The 25,290-nt window shown below is 50.5% G+C and overlaps 1 protein-coding gene across 3 annotated transcripts in view; it reads left to right on the forward strand.

Moving 5' to 3' along the window:
* The first annotated feature begins 254 nt into the window (after positions 1-254).
* The window catches only part of Actn2 (actinin alpha 2), a 42,474-nt gene continuing 17,438 nt past the window's right edge, over positions 255-25,290 (forward strand). The window contains exons 1-7 of one of the 3 annotated variants that reach the window (XM_090318780.1): positions 255-506; positions 17,626-17,740; positions 18,414-18,533; positions 18,985-19,071; positions 20,845-20,932; positions 21,510-21,588; positions 23,201-23,282. In XM_090318780.1, the coding sequence (XP_090174906.1) occupies positions 381-506; positions 17,626-17,740; positions 18,414-18,533; positions 18,985-19,071; positions 20,845-20,932; positions 21,510-21,588; positions 23,201-23,282 (697 nt within the window). In that variant the 5' untranslated portion in view covers positions 255-380. Of the gene's footprint in view, positions 507-17,625; positions 17,741-18,413; positions 18,534-18,984; positions 19,072-20,844; positions 20,933-21,509; positions 21,589-23,197; positions 23,283-25,290 lie in introns of those variants that run through there. The other 2 variants (XM_090318781.1, XM_090318782.1) reach the window with 2 other exon arrangements.

Genomic DNA, 25,290 nt, shown 5'->3' on the forward strand with positions numbered 1-25,290 from the left:
CGGGTGGCTGCGGCTGTGCGCGGCTCTCCACGGTCCGGGGAGTCCCCAGGCCTGGGGACCGCGAGGGGGCGTGGCCGGGGCGCCGGGGGCGTGGCCCCGCGCGGGCAGGGGCGTGGCCGGGGCGCCGGGGGCGTGGCTCCGCGCGGGCCGGGGCGTGGCCGGGGCGCCGAGGGGCGTGGCCAGCAGCACGTGACGCGCGGCGTGGGTTATTAAGCGGAGCACAGCCGGTCGGGTCTCGAGCTGGAGCTTCTCCGAGTCCCAGCGCTCCCGCCGCCGCCCTCCCCGGAGCCGCCGCCCGCGAAGGTCACCCGCCCGCCGCGCCCGCCGCGCCCGTCCACGCCCCGCGCCGCAGCCCCAGCCCCGCACGGCCCCCCGGCACCATGAACCAGATCGAGCCCGGCGTGCAGTACAACTATGTGTACGACGAGGACGAGTACATGATCCAGGAGGAGGAGTGGGACCGCGACCTGCTGCTGGACCCGGCCTGGGAGAAGCAGCAGAGGAAGGTCAGCCGGCCCGCCAGGGCGCACGGGGGGGGGGGAGGGGGAGAGGGCTGGGGAGGGGTTCCTGGGGGGGCGCGAGCCCCGTGGGGAGGGGCGCCTGGGGAGGGGGCACCTGGAGAGGGACGCCTGGGGAGGGGGCGTCTGCGGAGGGGGCGTCTGGAGAGGGCCATTTGGGGAGGGGCGCCTGGGGAGGGGCACCTGGGGAGGGACGTCTGGAGAGGGCCGTTTGGGGAGGGGCGCCTGGGGAGGGGCGTCTGGAGAGGGTCGTTTGGGGAGGGGCCCCTGGGGAGGGGGCGTCAGGAGAGGGCCGTTTGGGGAGGGGCGCCTGGGGAGGGGCGCCTGGGGGGGCTCGAGCCCTGGGAGGAGGGGCGCGCGGGCCCGTGCGGCAGTCACCAGAGGACGGGAAGCCGAGGGGAGGGCCGAGCGGGCGCCCCAGTGCCTTTCTTCTGTGTGTGGCGCCCCCTGCGCGCGGCGGAGGTCGGGGTCCCCCCCCAGGCCGTGACCTTGGCCGCAGAGCTGGAGACGACTCCTCCCTCTGGGCCCTGGCCGTCCGCCTTGGACGGGCTGACGGTCATTCGTACGGGTGTTGTTCTCTCTAGAGGCCTCAGGACAGGGGCGTCCCCATCCAGGAATCATTAGTTCCACGCTATTTATAGCCCCTTGAGGTCAGCGCGCGGGGAGGAAGGAGGCGCGGGGAGGAAGGGGGCGCAGGGAGGAAGGGGGCGCGGGGAGGAAGGGGGCGCGGGGAGGAAGGAGGCGCGGGGAGGAAGAAGGAGCACGGGGAGGAAGGAGGCGCACGGGGAGGAAGGAGGCGCAGGGAGGAAGGAGGCGCACGGGGAGGAAGGAGGCGCAGGAAGGAGGCGCAGGGAGGAAGGAGGCGCACGGGGAGGAAGGAGGCGCAGGGAGGAAGGAGGCGCAGGGAGGAAGGAGGCGCAGGGAGGAAGGAGGCGCACAGGGAAGAAGGGGGCGCAGGGAGGAAGGGGGCGCAGGGAGGAAGGGGGCGCAGGGAGGAAGAAGGAGCACGGGGAAGAAGGGGGCGCAGGGAGGAAGGGGGCGCAGGGAGGAAGGAGGCGCACAGGGAGGAAGGGGGCGCAGGGAGGAAGGAGGCGCACAGGGAAGAAGGGGGCGCAGGGAGGAAGGGGGCGCAGGGAGGAAGGGGGCGCAGGGAGGAAGAAGGAGCACGGGGAAGAAGGGGGCGCAGGGAGGAAGGGGGCGCAGGGAGGAAGGAGGCGCACAGGGAGGAAGGGGGCGCAGGGAGGAAGGAGGCGCACAGGGAAGAAGGGGGCGCAGGGAGGAAGGGGGCGCAGGGAGGAAGGAGGCGCGTGGGGAGGAAGGAGGCGGGAGGCTTCAGCCCCCCCCCCCCAGGTCCTTGCTGGGGCCCAGCCCGACGTTCCACCGCTGCAAGGTTTCTTACTGAGCTTCTTGGCTGGCACAAGTCGGGGTGCTCGCCGAGCCCCCTTCCGCCTCTGTTGGGTGGACGCAGACGACAGGCCCCCCACCCCACCCAAGCTTGGGACAGTAGGCTCTGGCAAAGAGTCAAGCACCTTGAGCTTTCCCCGGGATACTCCAGGCATGGGCGCCCAGGACTTCCCTTCTGAGGGCCTGGTCTCGGGTGGAAGTCCGTGGTGAGTCCGTGGATGCATGGGGGTGACAGGTGACGGTGTGGGATGCACTTGTGTGCATTCCTGTAAGACCGCCATACTGGTGGTGGCTAGGAGGGGCGAGGAGGCTACTGCCAGGTAACAGGCAGTAACTTTTAAATGGTCTAAATTTATCCTTAAGTAGTTATACAGAGGAATTGCCATCTCACAAGGAACCTTATGAATGCAGTATATCTTGATCAGTCCCACGCACTGTTTTTACATCAGGATTTCTCTTTGTCTACTTTCTTTATACAACAATTTACCTTCATTAACTACAACAACAAAAAACTTACCAGTACCCAACGAATGTAACTGTAACCCCTCTATATGTTAGCTCGACAATAAAATACAATAAAAAAAAAGAAAATGGTAAACAAGCCATAACTTAGCTATACTTTGGTCTCTGTCTTAGCTTCTTAGTAAAGCTTTGGCCTACCCCTACCTTTCTTGGAAACAAGAGGTTGGGTGTGATAGAAGCTGAGTCTATGAAAATTTAACTTTTTTTCAACACTGTTGAAATGTTTTCACAATTTTTTTTAATAGTACTGGTATTTGAACGTAGGACCTCACACCTGTTTGGGTATACTATTTGAATCTCTACACCACCCCAAAACTTCTAAAAAGGATTGTTAAAAAACACATGTCCTGGGGATTTTCCTGTGTCACTTGGATGTGCTTGTGCATAGTATACTGTCTGCAAGAAAAAAAAAGTGACTGTAGCATTGAGTATATTGCTTTCTTTAAAAAAAAATTCCCAACAAATTTGGTTATTGTATCTTTCATGGATTTAAGAAAAAAGTCTCAAGTCCCTTGTCTTCATTCCAAAGATTTTCTTTTTCTTTATGAGGAACAGTAAAATTGCTCAAGAATAGGGCCTGTTGCTTGTAGAAGGTTTGACTCTAGAGATTTCTGTTGATTTTTAAAAAGTAGTTTAATAGTGGGTAGAAACAGTGTTAGTTTTCCAAGGCCATATTGATATTTTTTTGTTGTTGTACTTATTTTTTATTGTATTTATATTTGGATATAGTGGTTTTTTTTTTTTTTTTTTGGCCAGTCCTTGGGCTTTCTCAAGCTCTACCATTGAGCCATAACACCACTTCTGGCTTTCTCTGTCTGTGTATGTGGTACCAAGGGATTGAACCTGGTCTTTGTGTATGCTGGGCAAACACTCTACCACTAGGCTAAACTCCCAGCCCTGGATATAGTGGTTTTGTTGTAATGGTTTCTAGGTTTGGAATCCCCCTGTAATTATATTATTGTCGTTCTATAGGGTTTGAAATATGTTGTTTTAGAAAACAGACATACTTTCTGATACCAGTTCAAAAATAGTGCCGTAGCGTTTACAGTGAGAGCTCCTGTTTTTCTTTAGATTGAGTGTTGTAGATAATGCGTGTGAAGGGGGGAGCCCCAAACTTCATTAGGCCTCATCAGCTCAGAGCGAGTGCTCTTTCCACTTTTGGTATGGAACCTGCTCCCTTCAGTGGAATCCTAGGGAAGCTTGAGGTCAGAGCCACCAGAGCCGGGCCTCTATTTATGTCCGATGAGGCACTGCTGGAACGCGGGATGAGATGCCATTGTTTCTATTGTGGGCCACTCTCTCCGTGCTTGCCATTTCAGTGATATGCCGGGCATGCTATCCATCAACAGATGCTGGTGACACTTGATGACGTGGGTAGCACGCTCTAATGGATGCAGTGCCTAATTTTACCGCAGTGGAGAGGCCTGGGGACTGTGGTAATCCTTGCCCCCTGGTGGGGAGGGTCTTTCCATGCCAAGGGCCTTGGGCGTAATAAATGGAGTGCATTTCATGTGGGACTTGGTTGGTGTGTGCAGGGCGGGCTGAGGCCCCTCCCATGTCTGTCCACCCTGCGTGGGGATGAATGTGTGGAGAGTGGCCCATAAAGAGGGCTGCGTTTTATGCCACACAGCTCCCGCAGAAGAGAAAATCTTCAATTTTGTAGATGTAGTAGAAGACGGAATGAGGCTGGTGCCTGGACACAGTTTGGGGACAGCAAATTTCAGGTAGACCTGGCATTTCTCCAGGAAGCTTAGAACTAAGTTTGAGCCTCCACCTTCAGGGAGGCCTGGGCGGGGGCGGGGGGCATGTGGGAATCACAAGTGTTTGCTGTGTGGCCTGTCCCCCTGAAGCACAGAGCCCTGGCCTCGTGGAGGCACCCTTTGATTCCCCTACCTAGAAAAAGTCCTTACGTCCTTCCTCTGTGTATGGTCGGATGACATGAACTTCCCTGTGGAAGTTCCAGGTCTGTTGCTGTCCTCTCCATCTGTATGGCTGGGCTCTCCTCAGATCCCAGCTGACCACTGGCCTGGAAGCTTGGGAGGGGGGCCAAGCAGCTGCCCACGGGGTGGGGTTTTGCCTGAGATCTCAGGGCCTGCCCCCTGCCCCTCCCTTGTCCCGGGGACAGCTGTCTGTGGGAGCTCCTCCCCTGCCGAGTTGTGGGTTGTAACTAATTGTCAGGACCCATTAACAAGCTGAAGGAATTTCTCAGATTCCGGAGTCCCCCATGAACTCAGCTCAGCAGTTCAGGCCCTAAATCTTTACTCTCAATTTGTTTATCTTGGAATCTTGGGACCGAAGATAAAATTCAGCTTCTCTTACTTCTAGGGTTTTCCTCTCTCTGGGTCAAATGGCTGACTTGATTGGTGTTGAAGGGGTTTTACACGCTGTGAGGTGACCTGTAACTATTTTGTTATTATCTTTGTGTAACAGTGCTGGTTATTTTTAGTGAGCAGTCCCACGGTCATGAGCCAGCACTTGGGCCTGAAGGATGAAGGACAAGATTTGGTCCTTAGTGATTCTGGAAATAAAACTACTTAGTGTCTCCAGCTTGTTTGCTGCGGTACTGGGATGTAGACTCGGAGCCTGGGCTTCAAACCCAGGGCTCCGAGCCTGACTTTAACAATTATTTTTTGTGTGCTGATACTGGGGCTTAAACTCAAGGCATAGGCACTGTCTTTGAGCTTCTTTTCTCTAGGCTAGGTTTTCTCTAGGCTGCTGCTTCAACCACAACTCTACTTCTGGTGGTTAATTGGAGATAAGAGTCTCATGGACTTGCCTGACTGGACTGTCTTTGAACTGTGATCCTGAGATCTTAACTTTCCTGACTTTAATTACTACTTTTTTTTTTTTTTTTGCCAGTCCTGGGGCTTGAACTTCAGGGCCTGAGCACTGTCCTTGGGCTTTCTCAAGGCTAGAGTTCTACCACTTGAGCCACACCACTTCTGGATTTTTCTATGTATGTGGTACCAAGGAATTGACCCTGGGTCTTGGTGCATGCTAGGCAAGCACTCTACCAAACTCCTGGCCCCACTTTAACTACTGTGGTGGTTTACTGCAACAACTACCACCACTATCCACTTCAAAAAATTGCCTTCTGTTCCTTCCTCCTCTGATGTACTTTTTAAGATTTATGTACTGAAACATATAGAACCTCAAAAAGAAAATTAAATTCTGGGTGTGTATTTGAAGAACCAAGAGTCTGGAAGGTCAAATGAGGATAATCAACGTGGCTGAGGAATGAGTTTACCAAGTTCACTGGAATAGTGACTACTGGCTGAATGTGCCCCGCTGTTGCACTAACAAGATGGCCTTACCCTCGCATTTCATAGGGCGCTCTCTTCCCCCCTCGCATAGAGATGGGGAGCCCATTCAGAGCAGAGGTAGAGAGTAAGTCAGCCACAGTCCCCCCCCCCCCCGCCCGCCCCAGCTTATCTTTGTATTCTTGGCTTGTCTGCTGCTCGATGTGTTGGAGGCAATGGGAAGAGCAGCGAGGCTTTTGGGAGCTGAACATGCAGAGTCTAATAGTGAGGAAAGGTTAGAGGGACTGGGCCAGGCCTGGTGGGCTGGGTGAGTGGGCTTTGCAGGCCTTTGATGTTGGAAGATCTGTACTGCCCACTGTGGTTTATTGTTTCAGGGGGCCACCCAGGTAGAGCCGGGAAGGTCCAAAAGGGAGCTGATGGGACCTAGGACAAGGAAGGGGCCGTTGGAAAGTGATCAGGAGCCATGACAGGAATGCTCTTCCCCAGTGGCCGCTGCATAGGTATGGTAGAGCGGATCCCAGCACCCACCTTGGCGCCCTGGGCCTCTCGTGACAGCACACACCTAGTGGGGAGAATCTGTTCATGTCTACTGGGAGGTTGCACCTACATAGGCCGTGAAATATGAATACCTCGCACGCACACTGGTTAGTGCAGGGACACATCACGTAATTGTGTGGGTTTGGAAGAGCAAGAAGGCCTGCGCCCACCTGGAGAAGGCAGAGTTGTTACCAATACATGCTCACCTTGCCTTTTGGGTCCCAAGTGGGCGAGTTCTAAGGTACAGTCACCTGCTTTCTCTTTGTATACTTCCATGGGGGCGCAATGCTGTGTCGGGAGGCCTACCTGGCCTCTGCCCTGATAGCCAGATTCACCAAGTGAGAGACATGAGCCCCCGAATAAGATTTTGCCTGTGAGTAGGAGGAAGACTAAAAGTCTTCTCTGGGTGCTTTAATTAAGGCAGCCTCAGAAAGCTGTCAGCAGCGCCTCTGCAGCTGGAGACACCCACAGATGAGGTGCAGGCTGGCGTGGGTGCCCGCCTCGTGCAGAGGAGTTGGGATAGGATCAGGGCTCCGTTGGAGGACAGGCAGAACTCTGCCACGTTTCCCTGGGAACAAGAACGATTCTTCCAGAAAGAACAGAAGCAGAGGCTGGGAGTAAGGAGGGAGAGAAAGCTCACTAAATGCTGGGATAGACAATTTCAAAGGAAGACAATTCTGAAGTGCCAGGATCTGGTCTTGGTCGAGGAGTTTGAGAAAAGTTCTGTGTACACACGCATGCCTGAGGCCAGGTGTGTAACCCACAACCACCCAGTTTTCTAGATCGGAAGGGAACGAGGTGTTTTTTACCTGCACTGTTGAAGAGCCGCTCAAACACGAGCAGAAGCTATTTGTGAATGAATGATTATGAATAAATGATTGTTCATTTCTTCATCATCTGACAATCAGTCATGATGGTCCCTTAAGGGTTGGGAAGGCCAGGCTCTCTGGCGTTGAGGGAGCTCTGTAGCCTAGTTCAAGAGACAGAAGAGGTCCCGAGAAACATAGAGGAGCCCCTCCGGGTTCAGGTAGGAGAAGGTCAGGGGTGTCATTAAGGCCCGCTCCCCCGGGTTCCCTGTTTAGAAGTGTGCAGACATGATGCTAAGCACCAGAGGCTGGAGAGTGGCTCTAGAGGCCCTTCTCCCAGGGTCCAGCTCCCCGGCCCCGGGACCCGTGCCTTCCTCCGTTCCTCCCTCACGTCTTCATGCTTTCTTCATTGCCTGCCTGGGTCAGGCTGGTGTCTTCCCAGGACTGTACTTGTCGTTAGCCTCTTCCTGTGACGCTGTCAAGAATAGTCTAGAAAAGGCATGGTTGCGTTATTTCCATCATTCTTCCTTTTTCTCACCTTAGATGGGGGGGGGGGTGAGGCCAGGCTCGTGTCCTGCCCAGGAGGTCCTCTGTGGTCCACCCTGCCCTTGGTGCCTCACGGAGGCCCACCCTTACCTCCTCCTCCATACTGGGGGTGGCGGGGGTCTGCCCCTGCAGCCCTCCTCTGTTCCTTTCTCTTCCTAAGCAGTTTCTGCACAGTACCTCTCCCCACACCCCAGTCCTGTTGTCCCTGGTTTGGCTGTTGTCTTTGGGAGAATGAGCTCCCTGGATGACTGGAGAAATGGATGGTTGGAGAAATGATGAATCATCTTTCTATAAAAAAAGTAGTGCAATCAGTTTTTTTAATTAAGAGATTTAAAACAATTTTCATAGTTTTGGTGACTCCTTGGGCTATAGATGTGGTAATTCCAACTATATGCATAATGCTTAAAATTTTTTTTTTTACCAGTCCTGGGGCTTGAACTCAGGGCCTGAGCACTGGACTTGGGCTTTCTCAAGGCTAGAGCTCTACCACTTGAGCCACAGCACCACTTTTGGCTTTTCTGTGTATGTGGTACCGAGGAATCGAACCAGGATCTATGTGCATGCTAGGCAAGCACTCTACCACTAGGCCAAACTCCTGGCCCTGCTTTTTAAAATTAAAAAAAAATTTCTCAAGTCTCCAAAGCAATAGAGTACTCTGACTGGATTCTTGTTTCATGCTGAGCCTTTGGAGACAAGCTGCTCATATATTTCCAAACTTGGAATTCAGAGTTTTTAGAATTGGAAAAATTATCCATGTAGACTCATTTATATATGATAAAATATGTCAGCAATCTTTATTCAGAAAGTTCTAGTAACCTCCAGTTCAATTTGAAATGACCCTTTTCCCCTCCAATTTAAAGCAAATCCAAATTCCTTTATGATTCAAAAAAGCATACATTTAAATTCCTGTCTTGGTTGTAGAAAACATAGGAACAGCTTCAAGATTCTTCACAGCAGTGGGGTTTGGGAACTAGAAAATTGCTTCCAGGAAGGGTGCTGAATGTCTGCGGGCTTGAAGTAGAAGCTGCATAAGCTGTGATCGTGCCTGGCTGACATCTATCTCACAGTCAGCCAGTCTGTGATCTGCCCTGTCCTCTTTGCTGTTGCCAGGAAATAAATGTGTTAGCGTTTCTGCAGCTGACCCACTACTGATGGTTCTTTGTAAAGTCTGTTAGGACTTCCTTATCAGAAGGCCTTGGAATTGGCAGGCCTTTGAGCACAGGCACTAGCACAGACTTTGGCACAATCACTAGCTTTAGTGATGATGAGACTTGCACAGAGAAAAAGGTTTGGGGAGATTGGAAACAATATTTAATACGTAATGATGATTGGGAGAGTTATAAGGAGTCTTTAGGTTACTTTATGATGGCCAAGCAAGATACGAACATTTGATTATTCAGAAGATAGATGAATGCTTGGCTCTTCATCAGTGTTTGGAGGTATTTCATATGTTTTGGTAGAACTATGTGAGATAATCATCATTGACTATTTTTTATTTATGCTTTTTTTTTTTTTTGCCAGTCCTGGGTTTAAGCTCAGCACTGTCCTTGGGTTTTTCTCAAGGCTAGAGCTCTACCACTTGAGCCTCAGCACCACTTCTGGCTTTTTCTAAGTATGTGGTACCAAGGAATCGAACCTGGGTCTTTGTGCATGCTAGACAAGCACTCTACCACTAGGCCAAACTCTCAGCCCTATTTATGCTTTTTTATTAAAGAATTTATTAACATTGATTTTTACATCATATTTCAAATGACATGTTTAACAAACAAGTATTCAGGAAGGAAATCTCTAAAAATAAAATTGGAAACATCATTGACTATTTTGACTGACCCAACACCAACATTTTTTTTCTTGGTGCTGGTTCTAGAGCTTGAATTCAGAGCCCTGAGCTTTTCCACTCATGGCTAACACTCTGGCTTTTTCTGTGGGTTTTTTTTTTAATAGTTAGAAATAAGGGGGCCGGGAGTTTGGCCTAGTGGTTAAAGTGCTTGCCTAGCATGCATGAAGACCCGGGTTCGATTCCTCGGTACCCCACATACATAGAAAAAAGCCGGAAGTGGTGCTGAGGCTCAAGTTGTAGAGCTCTAGCCTTGAGAAAAGTCCAAGGACAGTGCTCAGGCCCTGAGCTCAAGCCCAGGACTGGCAAAAAAAAAATATTTAGAAATAAGAACCTGATAGGCTTTCCTTCCTGGACTGGCTTTGAACCTCCGTCCTCACCTCTCAGCCTCCTGAGAAGCTAGGGTTATAGTTGTGAGTCACTTACTGAGTGCCTGGCTTCACTGCAGTTTCTTGTGTTCCTACCCAAGGAAACCAGTTTGCCTTGTTGGTCCTGTCTATCCAAGGTCTCCCAACGAAACCATGAAATAAAGCTGAATTCTCATCATTTCTAGCCTTTGATGGTCATTTGAGAAAGCAAGGGAACTGTGGAGGCTTTTTAAAAAGGTAGGACTTGGTTTGAGGGCTTGAAAGCCAAGTGGAAGTACCCCGAGACTTAGGTAAAGGAGTTAGGCAGATAAGCAGAGGTTGAAAACTGGGGGAAGGGAACTGGGAATATAATTTGTAGGGATGGACAAGGCTGACCCAGGAAGAGAGTCTCTTCGCTTTTCTGGATGAAAGCACGCATGTCATAGGCAACTGGAGCTATCAAGATGTCTGTTATTTTCTTAACTTTTTAGTGTGTATGTCACTTGTGGGGCTTGAACTCAAGGCCTGGACGCTGTCCTGGCTTTTTGCCCAAAGCTGGTGCTCTACCACTTTAGCCACAGTGCCAGTTCTGGCTTTTTTGGTGGTTAACGAGTTAAGAGTCTCACAGACTTTCTGCCTTGGCGGGCTTTGAACCATGATCCTCAGCTTTCAGCCTCCTGAGTAGCTAGGAATTCAGGCATGAGCCACTGGTGTCCAGTGGTCCCTTCGTTCTTTTCTGTTAGATTTTTCAGTGGAGGACTCTTTCCCCTGAACAGCATCATCTTAAGGGATTCCGCTCAGACAGTGAAGTGGTATTTTAATGAATATTTTTTTTGCCAGTGGGTTTAAAAAAGGTGTGTGTGGGAAGGAATTTTGTCATATCATTCCTGGTATTCTACACTTTTCACGGAATAAAGCAGAGAAGCAGCTGCCACTGAGTAAGAGTGCTGCCTGACACTATTTAAACTGTAGATGCAGTTCTGTCTCTACAGTAGTCAAGAAAGCTGAGCTTTGGTGTCTTCATTTGGGAAATGCTTCTAGGATTTTGCCTAAATGGTAAAGATACCATTCCATCCCACAGTGCAACTTTTTAAAGAGTAGAGGTTTGGTACATAGGCTGTGGTGGGTAGTGGTAGAGCTGATTTCATACACGGCTCCTGGGATCAAGGCCAGGCTGAATTCACTCTGCTTTTGTGACTTTGCTGGGCTGTGTCATCAGGGTCCCCGAGCAGAGCCTGGCATTTAGGAGGCCCCAAGTGTGGCTTCACGTCTCAGTCCTCCTGCCCTCATGAAGGGCCTGTTTCATTTCTTGCCTTGGAGACTGGGAGCATCTGATTAGAATGAAGTCTCTGAATCTTCAGGCAGGAAACATATTGAGTTCAGGAACAGCTCTAGCCAGCACTTTGTCCAACGGAACAGCGTGGGAGGGAAAGGAGCACAAGAGAAGCCAGGCAGCGCCTTGGAGCACGGAGCCCAGAGCCCAGAGCCCAGAAATAAGTGCCATGTGTCAAACTAGGTCCAAAAGAAGCCAGGGTCAGGAGGTCGCAGTCCAGCTGCCTCCCAGGGATGAAGAGGGAGCAGACAGCCGGAGGCAGACCAAGAGCTCTCCTGTTTTGTTTCTTCTCATGGGGCACACTGATATTCTTCTGGAGCTTCTCTGGCTGATTGGGGAGTGTCAGAGTCTACAAGAAAAGGGCGTCTTATTATAGCCCCAAGTGCTTTCTGTTTCTGGGAGATGGTAGGTGGTGGGTACAGCTGGCTGTGGCCCCTGTTCAGAGTCCCTGGCTCTGCCCTGAGGCCCCCATTTCATACTGCTCCCTCTGTGCCCCTCAGCTTCTTTCTCTTCTACCTGAGGCCCCCCACAATTTTTTTATTGAAGAATTTATTAACATTGATTTTTACATCATATTTCAAATGACATGTTTAACAAATAAGTGTTCAAGAAGGGACTCTCTCTCTATAATCATTTGTACTTAGTTTTTAGAACATAATCAAAATTAGGCTAAGGGTTTATATATCATAGATACACATTATGTCTATAGAGTCATAGGTTTTTATGTCTATGTAGTTATGTTTATATTTCCAATACCATGCCCATAGCATTGAGTATGCAAATATTGAGTCCTCGCTCTTGTACTGTGTGGACCTAATAGCCACATATTAAGGATACCATGGGCCTTTTGTTCCTTTGGTCTTGACTTGTCTCACTCAACACGATTCATTCTAGATTCATCCACTTCTCTGCAAATGCCATTATTTTATTTTGCCTGTTGGCTATGTAGAATTCCATTATATATACACCACATTTCCTGTATCCATTGCCCCCCCACATTTTTTATAATCACTCCTCCTGCCCCTCACATCTCATCTTATATTTTATATTTTCATTCATGGAAAAGTAAATGTCCCTAAGACTGGTTTTAGCCATTGCCAAGGTCATTTTATTTATTCAGTTAATTAATTAATTTTTTTGGTCGGTCATGGGAGGAGTCTCAGATCTGAGATTCAAAGCTACCCAAAGCAGAAAAGTCCATGAGACTCTCGTCTCCGAATAACCACCTAAAAAGCTGCGAGTGGAAGTGTGGCTCAAGTGATACTGTGCCAGCCTTGAGTAAAAAATCCAAGCAAGAGCATGAGGCCTTGGAAACAATTAATGAATAAAAGCACTTTGGCAGAGGCTAGACCTTTTAACATGTGCTAGATCGAGGCCAGCTTTTATCCATAGGAAACATCAGCACTGTTCAGATGAAAGCCATGGAAAAGGAAAACTTCCCTTGTGCTGCCAACTGTTCTTGTAAGGCATTCAGATGCTCTGAGAGGACTCCGGCAGTGACAGATGAAGCCGGCAGCTGAGGTTGCTGAGTTCGATACTTCTCGTCTTTATTTCCCTCCTCTGCCCCTGGAGTGTAGCCGGCGAGCCCCGTCCTTGTGGCCCTAATCAGACAGGTGGGGCCGCCCCCGTGCAAGTCTGTTAAGGACTTGGTCGGGAAGCAAGAAAAACTGTTGGAATTGCCCGGTGTGTGGACATGGCCTCTGTTGCTGGAACTGGTGCCTTGTCCCTGGACACGGAGGGCTTTGACGGCTGCTTTTCCGTGGTGCCAGTGCTCGGGCAGTGGGCACCTTCTTCGTTAGGGTTTCAAGTTTGATCTTGGAGTAGGAGTTTTCATGGGAAGCTGAAAAAAATCTTCAAGTGGCACTTCACTGAGTGATGAACTCCAGAGTGTGAGCGTTGTGGACTCCCTCCAGCTTGAGTAGTCTCCCCGGCCCCTGGCTAGGGATAAGACAGCTAATGCCAGAAATTCAGATGGCGTAATTGTAGATAATCAGGGAAGGGCGTAACTACTATTACTAATAACATGTTTTCCACAGTAGTTGTGAATATTAGCTAACAGATTTTATCTTTTTATATATAAAAGGTATCTTTTTCCTGAATTGTTTGCCCCCAAGATTGTGTGTGTGTGTGTGTGTGTGTGTGTGTGTGTGTGTGTGTGTGTCTGCATACATGTGCATGTGTGAGTGCATATGTGTGTGTGTCAATACTGGGGTTTAAACTCGGGGCCACACTCTCTTGGTTGGCTTTTTCCCTCAAGGCTGGTGCTGCACCCCTTGGGCTATGCTTTCACTTCCAGTTTATTTTGCTGGGTAATTGGAGATAAGAGTCTTGCAGACTTTTCTGCCCAGGCTGCCTTTGATTCAAATCATGTAAAATACATTTTTTTAAGACCAGTTTTGGAACTGGGTGCGGTAGAATTCACCTGCGATCCCAGTGCTTTGGAGGCAGAGGCAGGAGGATGGACAGTTTGAGGACAAAAACCAGGGGCTGGGCACCCAGTACGTGGGTGAGGCCCTGTGGACAGAAGCTAGGGTTCCAGGTGCAGGGGGCTCGTGTCTGGGCTGGGTTCTGAGACCCACCCGCAGGGAAAGCGCGGTGCGTGTGGAACTCGGGAGGCGCTGCCGTCGTCCCCCCAGCAGCAGGCGGGGGTGCCTGCATAATTGCCCTGCTCCTAGGAAACAGGTTATTTTGGGAGGCGCAGGATCGATGGAACCGAGCGCCGCCCTTGAGGAAGCCTTCATATGGTTGCCTACAGAAAGTCCCCACAAGAATTTGCCACGTGCTTTGTGCCAGCTTCGGGGACGCAGGTGTAGCCACACAGAATACCCAGCTAGAGGCTCCCCGTGGCCAGACACTAGTATCTGCCACGCGATTCTCTGAGCTCACGGCCCTCCAGGTATTGTGGAACTTGTTGGTGTGAAAGCTCCCGAGGCCTTCCAGTCATCTTGAGAGCACCCCTGAGGTTTGACGAAGCAGGCTGGTTGACCTGAGCAGCGTGGCTGGCCCGTGGTCCATGATTGCTTGCAGAGCCAGAGAAGGGACATGGAGGGGCGGCCACGGACCAGGCCTTACTTCCCATTGGGCCCAGTGCTTCCCTGTGTCATGCCACTGCCCCCTCCATATCCATAGCTCTGGTGCTGTTGCATCCTCCTGGAGGTCTGGAGGGAGGGTTCCACAGATCAGAGAGGCCGTTCTTTGTTTGGGCTAGATTTAAAGCTAAATGGGAAAACCTGAGGTAGAATATTTATTATTATCATTACTTATTTTTTGGTCTTGCCATGCATTCGTAGAGTTTAGCCCCTTCCTTTCTGTCTTCTGCACAGCCTGACCTCAGAGCTTACCTAAGTCTCTGGCTGAGAGTTTCTGATGAGGTCAGCGGGGATAAGACTGTCTTTTCAAGTGTTGGAGATGCATCCTGATCCTGCCAGCTCCCGCACTACTGTTAGCGGGATTCTATTTTGGGGCATCCACCCCAGTGAGGCTGCCTATTATTTTGGCAAGGTATTTTTCTTTTCTTTTCTTTTCTTTTTTTCTTTTTGGCAAGCGTACAGAGTCTTTCTTCACAGTGAAGGATTTCATACCTCTAAGGTCGACATGATCATCATAATTTCTAAAATACACATTTTTAGTGTCTCGTTCTTAATGTTTTCAGCTAATCAGATAGAATCTGCTTTCTATCCCATATGATCTTGCCTGGAAAGGGAGAAAATTAAAGTTGTTGTTGTTGTTGGTAGTGGTGGTGGTAGTTGTGGTGGTGGTGGTGGTGTTGGTGGTGTGTGTGTGTGTGTGTGTGTGTGTGTGTATTGGTTCTGGGACTTGAACTCAGAGCGTGGGTGCTTTCTCTGAGCTCTTTTGCTCACGTTAGCGGTCTGCCACTTGAATCACAACTCTACTCCTAGTGTTTTGGTGGTTCCTTGGACATAAGAGCAGAACTTTTCTGCTCAGGCTAGCTTTGATCCTCAGGCCTTAGTCTTTTGAGTAGTTTGGATTGCAGGCAAGAGCCACCAGCACTCAGCCACACAAACTTTTAAAATCATAGACCTTTTTACATTGCCTCTTCTTCTGAAGAAATACCCTGGGAACTTTGTTAAGCAACAGCATGTTTATCCTTTATCGGAGGCGGCCTGTTTCCTGTGTTCAAACACACTTCAGTTGTGACTATGAGTTGTCTTCCAGTCTCTAGAGCAAGCGCAAAACACTTCTGGTCCTTTGATTTGTCACCATGTTGGGCCATTCTTTTGAGCATCAATGACATTTACGTTTACAAAATATTTCTAAACTCTTATAAATCTACCATGCCTCCTAGCATAAGTGAGTTTTTTAGGGGAGCAACCAAGTGTAGAAAAGCGAGCCGATCGCCCAGGCCTGGTACTAAGCTGGTCATAGCCTGTCTGCAGGCTGGCGGGCGTTTATGCTCAGGGATGGAGACAAAGCAGGGATTTGGGGCTCAGGATATCTGTACCCATGATGGAGCAGGATGCCTGATTCTGTGTTATGTGACCATCAGGACCCCGAGTGGACTTCTAGATCTTCTTGTAACCTACAGTAGCAGTAGCATGTGCAGGATTTTTGGGGTTACCTACATGTATTCACTCTCTGGTTAGATTTTTAAGATTTTCGCTGGGCGCTGGTGGCTACTCAGAATACTGAGATGCAAGGATTGCAGTTCAAAGCCAGCCCAAGCAGAAAAGTTTGTGAGACTCGTTTAACTCCAGTGAACCACCAGGAAACTGGAAGCAGCTCTGTGGCTCAAAGTAGTAAAGCCTTGAGTAAAAAAGTTCACCAACAGTGCCCAGGTCCTGAGTTCAAGTCCCGCAATCTACCAAAAAGTAAAAGAAAAGAAAAACATTTTGTGGGCTTTGTAGGAAGGTGTGTTTGGGCGCCTGGCAGCCCTAAGGGTCTGGGGTTCATTTGTTAGGTGGTTATTCAGTCTCCACTGTGGAGAGCACTTTTGTCACTACTTTGAGCAGCTTGTCGATCTATCTGGCTGCCGAGTAGAGGCCAGTGAAAACACTTTTCCAGACCTTCCTAAGGTGTTGTCTGAGCATCTGGATGTTTAAGTTTTGGGTCACACTGCTGGTTTCAGATGTGGACGGCGCTGGTGCTGTAGTGCTGGTGAGGGGCTTTCGTGCTGCAAACTCACCCAGGGTTTTGCTGGCCAGGAGACAGCAAGTGAGGCAGCTGTGTGGATGTCAGGGGGCTCGCTGCCCCCTTTGGTTACTTACAAAGACCCAGGAAGGCGACTGGATGTGAGCTTGACAAGGGAGGAGCTCATAGAGGAGACGGCAAGCGCAGTAACGTGGTGGTGGTTACAGATAGAAAAGTGAGCGGAAAATGTGCTCGGTGGAAATAGGGTTCTGCATGCGAGGGGGTGCGGATCCCATCGCTGGGCAGTGCTGACCCCCCTTTTCTCCTGAAACCCTGCTGACCACGCCACAGCAGTGACCACAGCATTTTGAGAGGTTGGCTTTGCCATCTTGAACTCAACCCCTATCTGTGTGTCCCCTGCCTGTCCCCCAGTTTAACATGCTAGTCACTTTGTTCCTGGGCCCAGCAGCTGTTGTGAGACAAGGAGACAGTTTCCAATCTTAGCTACCAGCTGCCAGAAGCATTTCCATCTGGTTTTGTCAGGAAATAGTGCACAAGTGAACGCTGGTGAAAACGAGCTTGAGAAACACTCAGAGCAGCTTCGGGTGCCACTAATGTAGTTGATTGTCCACTGAGGTTTGTGCTGGGACGCCCGTCCACAAGGCTGTCAGGAGCAGGGCTGTCTCTGGTCATGTTTAGAATCCAGGATCTAGCCTGATGCCGGGAATGAGCCAGTGAGAGGCTTTTGTTGTTTTTAAGTGATTAATCACATTGCAACTTTATTTACTTTAGTTGAGTTGAAAACTGTTGCTCATGGGAATAAACTCATTGTTGGTAATTCGTGGCCATGAGTCCCCTCCCTTCTTCTGCTGTCCCCTCCTTTCTACTACAGGTTGGATGTCAACCACCCTCTGCTCTGAAGGATATGATTTATGCATCTGTTCGCAAGCAAGCTCATTTTTGTTGAATGCAGGAAATAAAGCCCATCTTGACGTAGTCTGTTTGCTTTGAGAAGCTCTTTAGAAGGTGAAGGCTGTGATGTCTTGACAAAGACAGCAAGTCTTCAAGTTGCAATGCCAGTGGATGACTGACTCTGAAGAGGAATGTGTTTGTGGTTTTGGTGCCAGTAGTGGGATTTGAACTTGGGGCTCTCTGCTGGCTTTTTTGCTCGAGGCTGGTACTGAGCCACACTGTCACCTCTGTCATTTTATTGGTTAATTGGACGTAAGAGTCTCATGGAATTTCCTGCCCAGCCCGTCTCAGATCTCAGCCTCCTGAGGGTCGAGGATGTCAGGCGTGAACCCTGGGTGCCAGCTCTCCGCCTCGCTCTTGCAATGCCATTCTGGTTCCCATGGGAGGAAACACGCACACAGCCTCCCCCCCTCGGGTTGCGTCTGGTGTCTCAGCACATCTGCTTCTCCCCGCAGACCTTCACGGCCTGGTGTAACTCCCACCTGCGGAAAGCGGGCACCCAGATTGAGAACATTGAGGAGGATTTCCGGAACGGCCTGAAGCTCATGCTGCTGCTGGAGGTCATCTCAGGTGGGCGTCCCCCGTCCTCTCCCCCCACCATGCACAGGGAGGGAGGGCCAGGGGCTCAACCTGAGAGTGGCAGCATCAAGAACCCCCCCTGAACTAGACTGGCCGAGATACTGTATCCCTGGCAAGGGAAGCCTTTGCAGAGAACAACCTGCCTGCCTTTCCTTTTCAGTTCTGAATAAAGGAACAGAGTCTGTTAAACATGGATTTATTAAAATAATATTTCTAGTCCTCCCCACCCCAAAAACAAGAGAGGAAAAAAATTACCAAGTGTGTGACTACCCACCCCACCCCACTCTCCTGTCTGCTTAGCCCAGCCCATGCCTAGTCAAGAAACCTCCACTTAGCCGAAGGTCAGTGTAGGTATAGACGTGACTTGGCATGTTGGTTGAGTTGGGGTCCAGTGGCTGCTGGCGGGATGGAGGGATCCGAATCTTCCTAGCCAAGTGTCTGCAGTGGGCCCTGGCGGCCTCTCCCAGCTGGTCATCTGATCCCAGTGCCCCGGGCCGAGACCCTGCTTCTCTTCCTCTGGCCCCACACCGGGCCTTCCACGTGGCCAGATCCGTCTCGAGCGTGTTCCCACTCTCCTGTGACTTCAAGAAAGTGGAGACGCCTTAGGAGTAGGGGAGCAACCACTCGCTGACATTGGGCCTCTTGATTCTCTTGTCATCTTCAGGCGAAAGGCTGCCCAAGCCCGACCGGGGCAAAATGCGCTTCCACAAGATTGCCAACGTCAACAAAGCCCTGGACTACATCGCCAGCAAGGGGGTGAAGCTGGTGTCCATCGGGGCCGAAGGTGAGGGGCGGCCAGCGCTGCCCGCCACAGCTGCCCTCTCTCTCCCCTCCACCCTGGGCCGTTGGGCATGGGGAGATCGTGTGGAGTTACGGGTGCCTTCGAACCAACAGGAGCAGGGACTCCTCACTAGAACTGACTTCTAGAAAGGAGGCAGCCTTGTTCTTGAAGTGGTGTTGGGGATCTGGGGATCTCGGGGAGCTGGGACTCCTGCCCCATGGGGAGGGCTCTGGGAAGGATGGGGAGCAGATGAGGCCATGTTCTGTCGTATTATTTGAAACCTTGGCTCATGTCTTGAGGTGGTTTTCCGCCGTGATGGGTGTGCGAGATCTCTGCTCCTGATGACCAAGGGAGTTCGAGTCAGCTGGATCGCAGCCCTGAAGGCAGAGCACACCGGGGAAGGCGGGAGGGATGCGGGCTGACGGCACGGTCTCTCGGTCTCTCCCCACGGCAGAAATCGTCGACGGCAACGTGAAGATGACCCTGGGCATGATCTGGACCATCATCCTTCGCTTCGCCATCCAGGACATCTCTGTGGAAGGTAAAGGACGCAGGAGGCTGAGGGCCTCCTGGTGTCAGGTGGATGTTGAAAGCGGGGGACAGTCACCTCCAGGGTGCAAGAACGTCAGGTGTGGGAGATGAGTTGTGGAGGACTGCAGTGCCACTTTTGTTCAGGGCTGTGGGGTTCTTTTGGAAGAGAAGAGCAGAGAAGCAATTGCTTTTAACAATGAGCATTTAGCTGGGTGTCACGGTTCATGGCTGTAATCCTTGCTACTCAGGAGGCTGTGATCAGAGGTCAGGTTCAAAGTCTGCCTAGGGAGGAAAGTCTGTGAGACTCTTATCTTGAATTAACCAGCAAAAAGCCAGAAGTGGAGGCGTGGCTCATGTGGTAGAACACCACCTTTGAGTGAAGGAGCCAAGCACAAGACCCTTTACCTTTTTGGGCTTCGGGAATGCTAGGCAAACACTCTACCACTAGGCCATACTCTGGGCCCCACTTTAACTCCTCTAAGTGCATAATTCAGTGCTGTGCTGGGTGACAGGAAACTGACACCTTTGTGCCCTTAGGGAGATTTGAATTCACATACACAATTTCAAATTTAGCATCAGAGACCCATTTATGTCAGCTACAAATCCAACTAAGACAGAACAAGGCTCAGAAATGACAACCAGCTTGGATTAATAGTCTGAGTTTAAAATTTCTATGTCATATTTGTTGTTGTTGTTGGTTGCAGGGCTTGAACTCTGGGTTCATTTGCACAGGCTAGCACGCTGTGGCTGGAGCCATGGCGCCACTGCTGGCTTTCTGGTGGTTAACTGGAGTAAAAGAGGTTAACAGACTTTTCTGCCAGGGTTGACTTGAAGCCATGATCCTCAGATCTCAGCCCCCTGAGTACACAGGACCACAGGCATGAGCCACAGTGCCCGGCTTTCTCTTTCTTTCATTTTCTCTTTTTCTTTTATTTTCTCCTCCCTCTTACTCTTCCTCCCTCCCTCCCTTTCTCCTTTTTCTCCCTCCCTTCCTGCCTCCCTCCCTCCCTCCCTTCCTTCTTTCCTTCCTTCCTTCTTTCCTTCCGTCCTTCATTTATTTTCTTCCTGGGGCTTGACTCAGGGCCTAAGTGCTGTCCCTGAGCTCCTTCTGCTCAAGGCTATCACTTGAGCCCCAGCTCCATTTCTGGCATGTTTTGTTAATTTACTGGAGATCAGAGTCTCATGGACTTTCCTACTCTAACTGGCTTCGAACCATGATCCTCAGTTCTCAGCCTCCTGAGTTGCTTGGATTACAGGTGTGAGACACCAATGCCAGGCTCTATTATTTTCATTTGAAAGATAGGAAGTTACTACTCACCCTGAAGTCCAGCTTTAATATTTCTTTTTTAATGCTGTGACCTGTAGCTGCTCTCACATTGTCCTTTTGAATTTCCTTAAATGTCACCAGGTGTATATCCCTGGAAGCCAGGCACTAATAGCTCATGCCTGTAATCCTAGGGACTCAGGAAACTGAGGTCTGAGAATAGAGGTCCAAAGCCAGCCTGGGCAGACAAATTGGAGAGACTCTTATCTCCAAAGAGCCAGCAAAACACTGGAAGTGGAGGTGTGGCTCAGATGGTAGAGCATCACCTGTGATCTGGACAGCCCAGTGTGAGCCTGAACACCCTAAATCAAGCCCCAGAGTTTGCCCCTGGGACCAGGATCCTGGATTTCCAATGCTTGTGGAGAGGGTGCTGTGTCGATGGGGTGCTGGGAGGTGTGCTTACAAAGCAAGTGGGAATGGAGTAAGCCAGGAAGACACTTTTCTTTTCCATCCTTGCAGAAACATCTGCCAAAGAAGGGTTGCTGCTGTGGTGCCAGAGAAAGACAGCCCCTTACAGAAATGTGAACATCCAGAACTTCCACACCAGGTAAGCACTGTGCCCCTGGAGCCCCTGTGTGTGAGACCCCCAGACACACCTGTGCCACCAGTTGGCCTCGGCTGAGTTCTGAGAAGTAGGGAAATCCCATTGGAAATGACAGGGACAGGCAGAGACATCCAGGTGTGGCGGGAGAGCAGGGTGCTTTAATCACGCAGGCAGCTTCTCGTCAGGGGAGCTGAGGGCTGTGTCTCCACGCTGTGGGTTGCAGATATGGGAGGAAGGAGGACAAAAATGGATAGTGCTTCCAGTAGACAGTTGTGTTGAGCAGGCCCATGAGCCAGGCCCAGCCTTGCCTGTCCTGTAGGCCGCTGACCTGGGGCTGAGAGGGCTGGGGGCCCCTGGCAGCACGTGTGGACTGGCCCACGCGTACTGTCTCGGTCTCCTGCCACTGCCCTGCATGACTGCGAGTGTGCAGAGCCAGTATTGTGTCACAGTCAGTGACAGTGACTGGGCCCCACACCCCCCTACCTGGAGGGGCAAGGAGCAGGGATTTGCAGGGGATGCTCCAGAGACTGCCGCTGTGTTCTCCACATTAACCGTGGGCCTCTGCTCCTTGTTTGTGAAGCTGGAAAGATGGCCTGGGCCTCTGCGCCCTCATCCACCGACACCGGCCCGACCTCATCGACTACTCCAAGCTCAACAAGGTTGTTGTGGGGGCCTCGGCGAGCGAGCACATCAGCACTCAGCCACCCCCTGCCCTTGCCCCCGCCCCCGGGCTCGGCATGCAGGGATGGCGCCCAGGCCCTGAACTCAAACCCCGGTACGGGGACAAAAACCAAAGACTCCAAGAGTATTGGAATAACGGGTCTCCCACGCAGTGGACCATCATAGCACTTCCAGCATTGGCATGAAAAAGTAGCTGTCATCTTAGAAGTTTACAGCTTTTGTTTTCTTCTTTCCTTTGTTTCTTCAGAAAACTTGAACTTTGAAAGCTTGAGTGTTCCCTTCAATTCTGAAGGTTAATGTAGCAGAGTCTTGAAATTAATGTTTCAATTCATTCTTTACAAGAAGTTATAAAGTGTGGGTAGAGAGGCAGAAAGAAACCAGAGCCCTACTGAGTGGGTAGTTTGTGCTTCTGGAGGATTTGGGGTGAGAGCCTGGCCTGCCCTCCCCCCCCTACCTCGGACCCCCCCGCAGCTGGTGCTGATGTGCTTAGCTGGATAGTGCATGTGTGTGGTGTATTGGGGTGTGGAAGCTGGGCCTGCTGCATGCTGCCCTTGCCTGCACCACACACACACACACACACACACACACACACACACACACACACACACACACACACACACACACACACACACACCCATATGGACAATGTAAACTTTTCCCATGAGCCTATTTCTCAAATGAAGAGACCAGGCTTTAGGTGTGGTCTGTGAATCCAGGCGGCGGACATCTTTGTGTTTGGGAGAAAGCCATGCGGCTCTGCAGCCTGCGCTTCCCAGGTTCTCCGCTGCGTTAAGATGACTGGGGACAGTGCAAAGCACCCTGGGTTCTAAGACCTTCCGATGACTTTGCTGATACAATTGGTGAACGCCATCCCTGGATCAATGTCACTTTTTAGTTTGGGTTTTTGGTCTTAGCCTCATTCATTTCAGATTTATAATAGTATTTTAGTTATTATCGACTTCCGGCTAATTTTATGATAAAAATTGGTTATATATGAGTACAACCAGGCTTATAGAGGAAGATAAATGAATCCTCAGAAACAAGCCACTCCGGGTGTGACTTTTCTAGCCTTTAACTCACATTGACATGGGTTTTGCTTTCTGTCACCCTCTTGGGACCTGTTTGTGAACTGCACCTACCATCCCTTCCTTTCACTGCTACGCCCTCTAGAGTTTCTCTCGCTTAAAACCTGCATGTGGCATGAGCCTTCCCCACTGCCTTCCACACCTGGAACATACCTCTCCCATGATTTGTCCAGAACGACTGAAGGTATGTTTTCCAGATGCTGGAGAAGAGGCTGTGGTTTTGTACAGGGTATGTGTTGGTTTTTTCCCATCAAGGAGAATGTTGCTGACATCTCTCCTCTGGGCCACAGGATAGATGTTGACTCACAGTGTATGCGCAGCAGGCTGCATGGCTGTGTGATTTCTGGTGTTCAAAGTGTTGGGAGGGATTGGGCGATGGGGTATTGGGCGGTGTTGGCGCCTGGGGGTGGGTGGGTGCTGTCCACATTCTCCGTACACCGGTCCTAAGTCAGTCCTGCTGGAGCAGTCTTGGAAGCTGGGTCACGTTGTTTTCCTTTCCCTGCAGGATGACCCCATAGGAAACATCAACCTAGCCATGGAGATTGCAGAGAAGCACCTGGACATTCCGAAAATGCTGGATGCTGAAGGTGAGATGAGCGCTGGCTCCCCAAGTCAGCCACAGAAACTCTATAGACAGCCAGCACTCTGGAGACTCCAGGCCTTCTGTGTCTGAACTCCAGCCAAAGGATTTATGTTTCACAGATTCTGTCCTCAGACACAGCACTAGGGTTTCAGACATAGCTTGTTAATCCATTATGTATGTATATGTATATATATATATACTTATGCATATACACATTTAAATTGCACTGAGAAACAATACAGCAAAGCTATATTGTGAAATGATGGGGAAGAGCTCAGCTTCAGCTAGAAAGCAGGATACTTTGTTTTATAATTTTGTAAATGATGTGTTTCTTTTATTTAGCAGCATAATGTAGAAGTAAGTTTAGCACACAAACATCTGTGTGACACACTTAAAGGAAAAAAACCCCTTCGAAGTTACCAAGTTAAATTTAAAATATGGAGTCATCAGCATACCATCCACACGTTTGTATTTTTAATTAGCCTCAATTGAATTTGATTAAGATAGATCTGAAGGCTCTTCTGCTGCTCCTACAATCTGTCAGTGGTCATTTGAGGGCCTCCCCACTGCCTTCTATGTGGGCTTGAACTCAAGGCCTGGGCACTGTCCTTCTGTTTCTTCAGTGCAAGGATGATACTCTAGCATTTGAGCCACATCTCTACTGCTGATTAATTGCAAATAAGAATCTGATAGATTTCTTGTCCAGGCTGGCTTCAAACCTTGGTCCTCAGATGTCTGCCTCCTGAGTAGGTAGGATCAAATGGTGTGAGCCTCAGCGTTGGGCCGTTCATAGGGAAAGTTCATGTGAGTTGTCACGTGGTGTGTGGAGGTCATGGACTTCCTGTCTCTGACCCAGTTCTGTGCCAATGGACACTGGACACTTGCTGGGAGCAGAATGTTCTGTTGAGTTCGGTGGGAGATAATGAGATGTATTATTTCTTCTATTTCGTTGTTATTCTTTGGGGGTCCACAGCTTTTAGTAGTTGGCATTACTGGGGAAAAGTAAAGAACTTGATGACAGAAGTTTTTGTCGTCCCTCCCTTTCTCCTCATCTCGATGGTTCTGGAGGGCCAATGGGAGACTTGAAAGCCACAGAGATTGTTTTCCCACATAGCTAGGGCGTGGTCTCTTGCATCTGAGCTCTAAGCGTCAGCGTGGTTGAGGGCTCTAGAGGAGACCCTGCCTGCCTCTGTAGGACTCCAGCACTCCCTAGCTATGGCAGTGTCTGCCCATCCATCGCTCTGGTCTGTCTCTGGGCATCTTCTCCCTCTCGAAGGATACCCGGCGGTGAGGATTTCAGCCTTTCTGGGGATGGGACACCACGACTCAACCCCTGACAGTGGTCTTCAGTGGACACTACTATTATCCGCCCCTTCGCCCTCCACCAAACATCTGTTTGTGCACCACTCCTTGAGTGGACCATCAGCATCCTGGGTGTGACTTTTGCAGATCTTGAGAAACAGTCAATACAATGCTGAAGTCAAAGCATAGAAGATTCTCTCCACTGGGTCTCTCCCAGCCGCGTTTATCCTTTCCATGTGACACCTAACTACCTAGAGTTCCTGAATGAATATCCAGGATGAATTAGTGAATTCATCTTTCAGTTCATTAATGCCTCTCGCATCTCCCAAATGCAGGGCAAGCTTCATTTCTGAACCCTTTATTCCCCCCTGATTATCAGCAGCATCATGGCTCGAGCCCTGCTCCCATTCTCGGATGCTTAGGTTTTCCTGATGCTCTAAGTCCTGGGACGGGTGTCCCCGCGCTTGTCCTTGGTAGCTGACAGGGCATCGGTTCCCTTGTCTTTTCCGCGTCCCTGTCTTCCATTCCTCCTCTTCATCTTCCCTCTCCAAGGGCTCCCAGTCTTGCACACTGGGTCATTAACTCTGGAGTGGTCTCTCATGGACGTCCAGTGGACAGCCATCCCTGTGACTGCCCTGCCGCCCTGTCCCCTCCAGCTGTGCTGTGCTGTCCTGTGCCCTCGGGTGCTGGCTCCATGTGCCTCACCATAG

The sequence above is a fragment of the Megascapheus bottae genome, chromosome 26 (genome assembly GCF_031878675.1).
Source record: "Megascapheus bottae isolate mThoBot1 chromosome 26, mThoBot2.hap1, whole genome shotgun sequence".
Taxonomy (NCBI): Eukaryota; Metazoa; Chordata; class Mammalia; order Rodentia; family Geomyidae; genus Megascapheus; species Megascapheus bottae.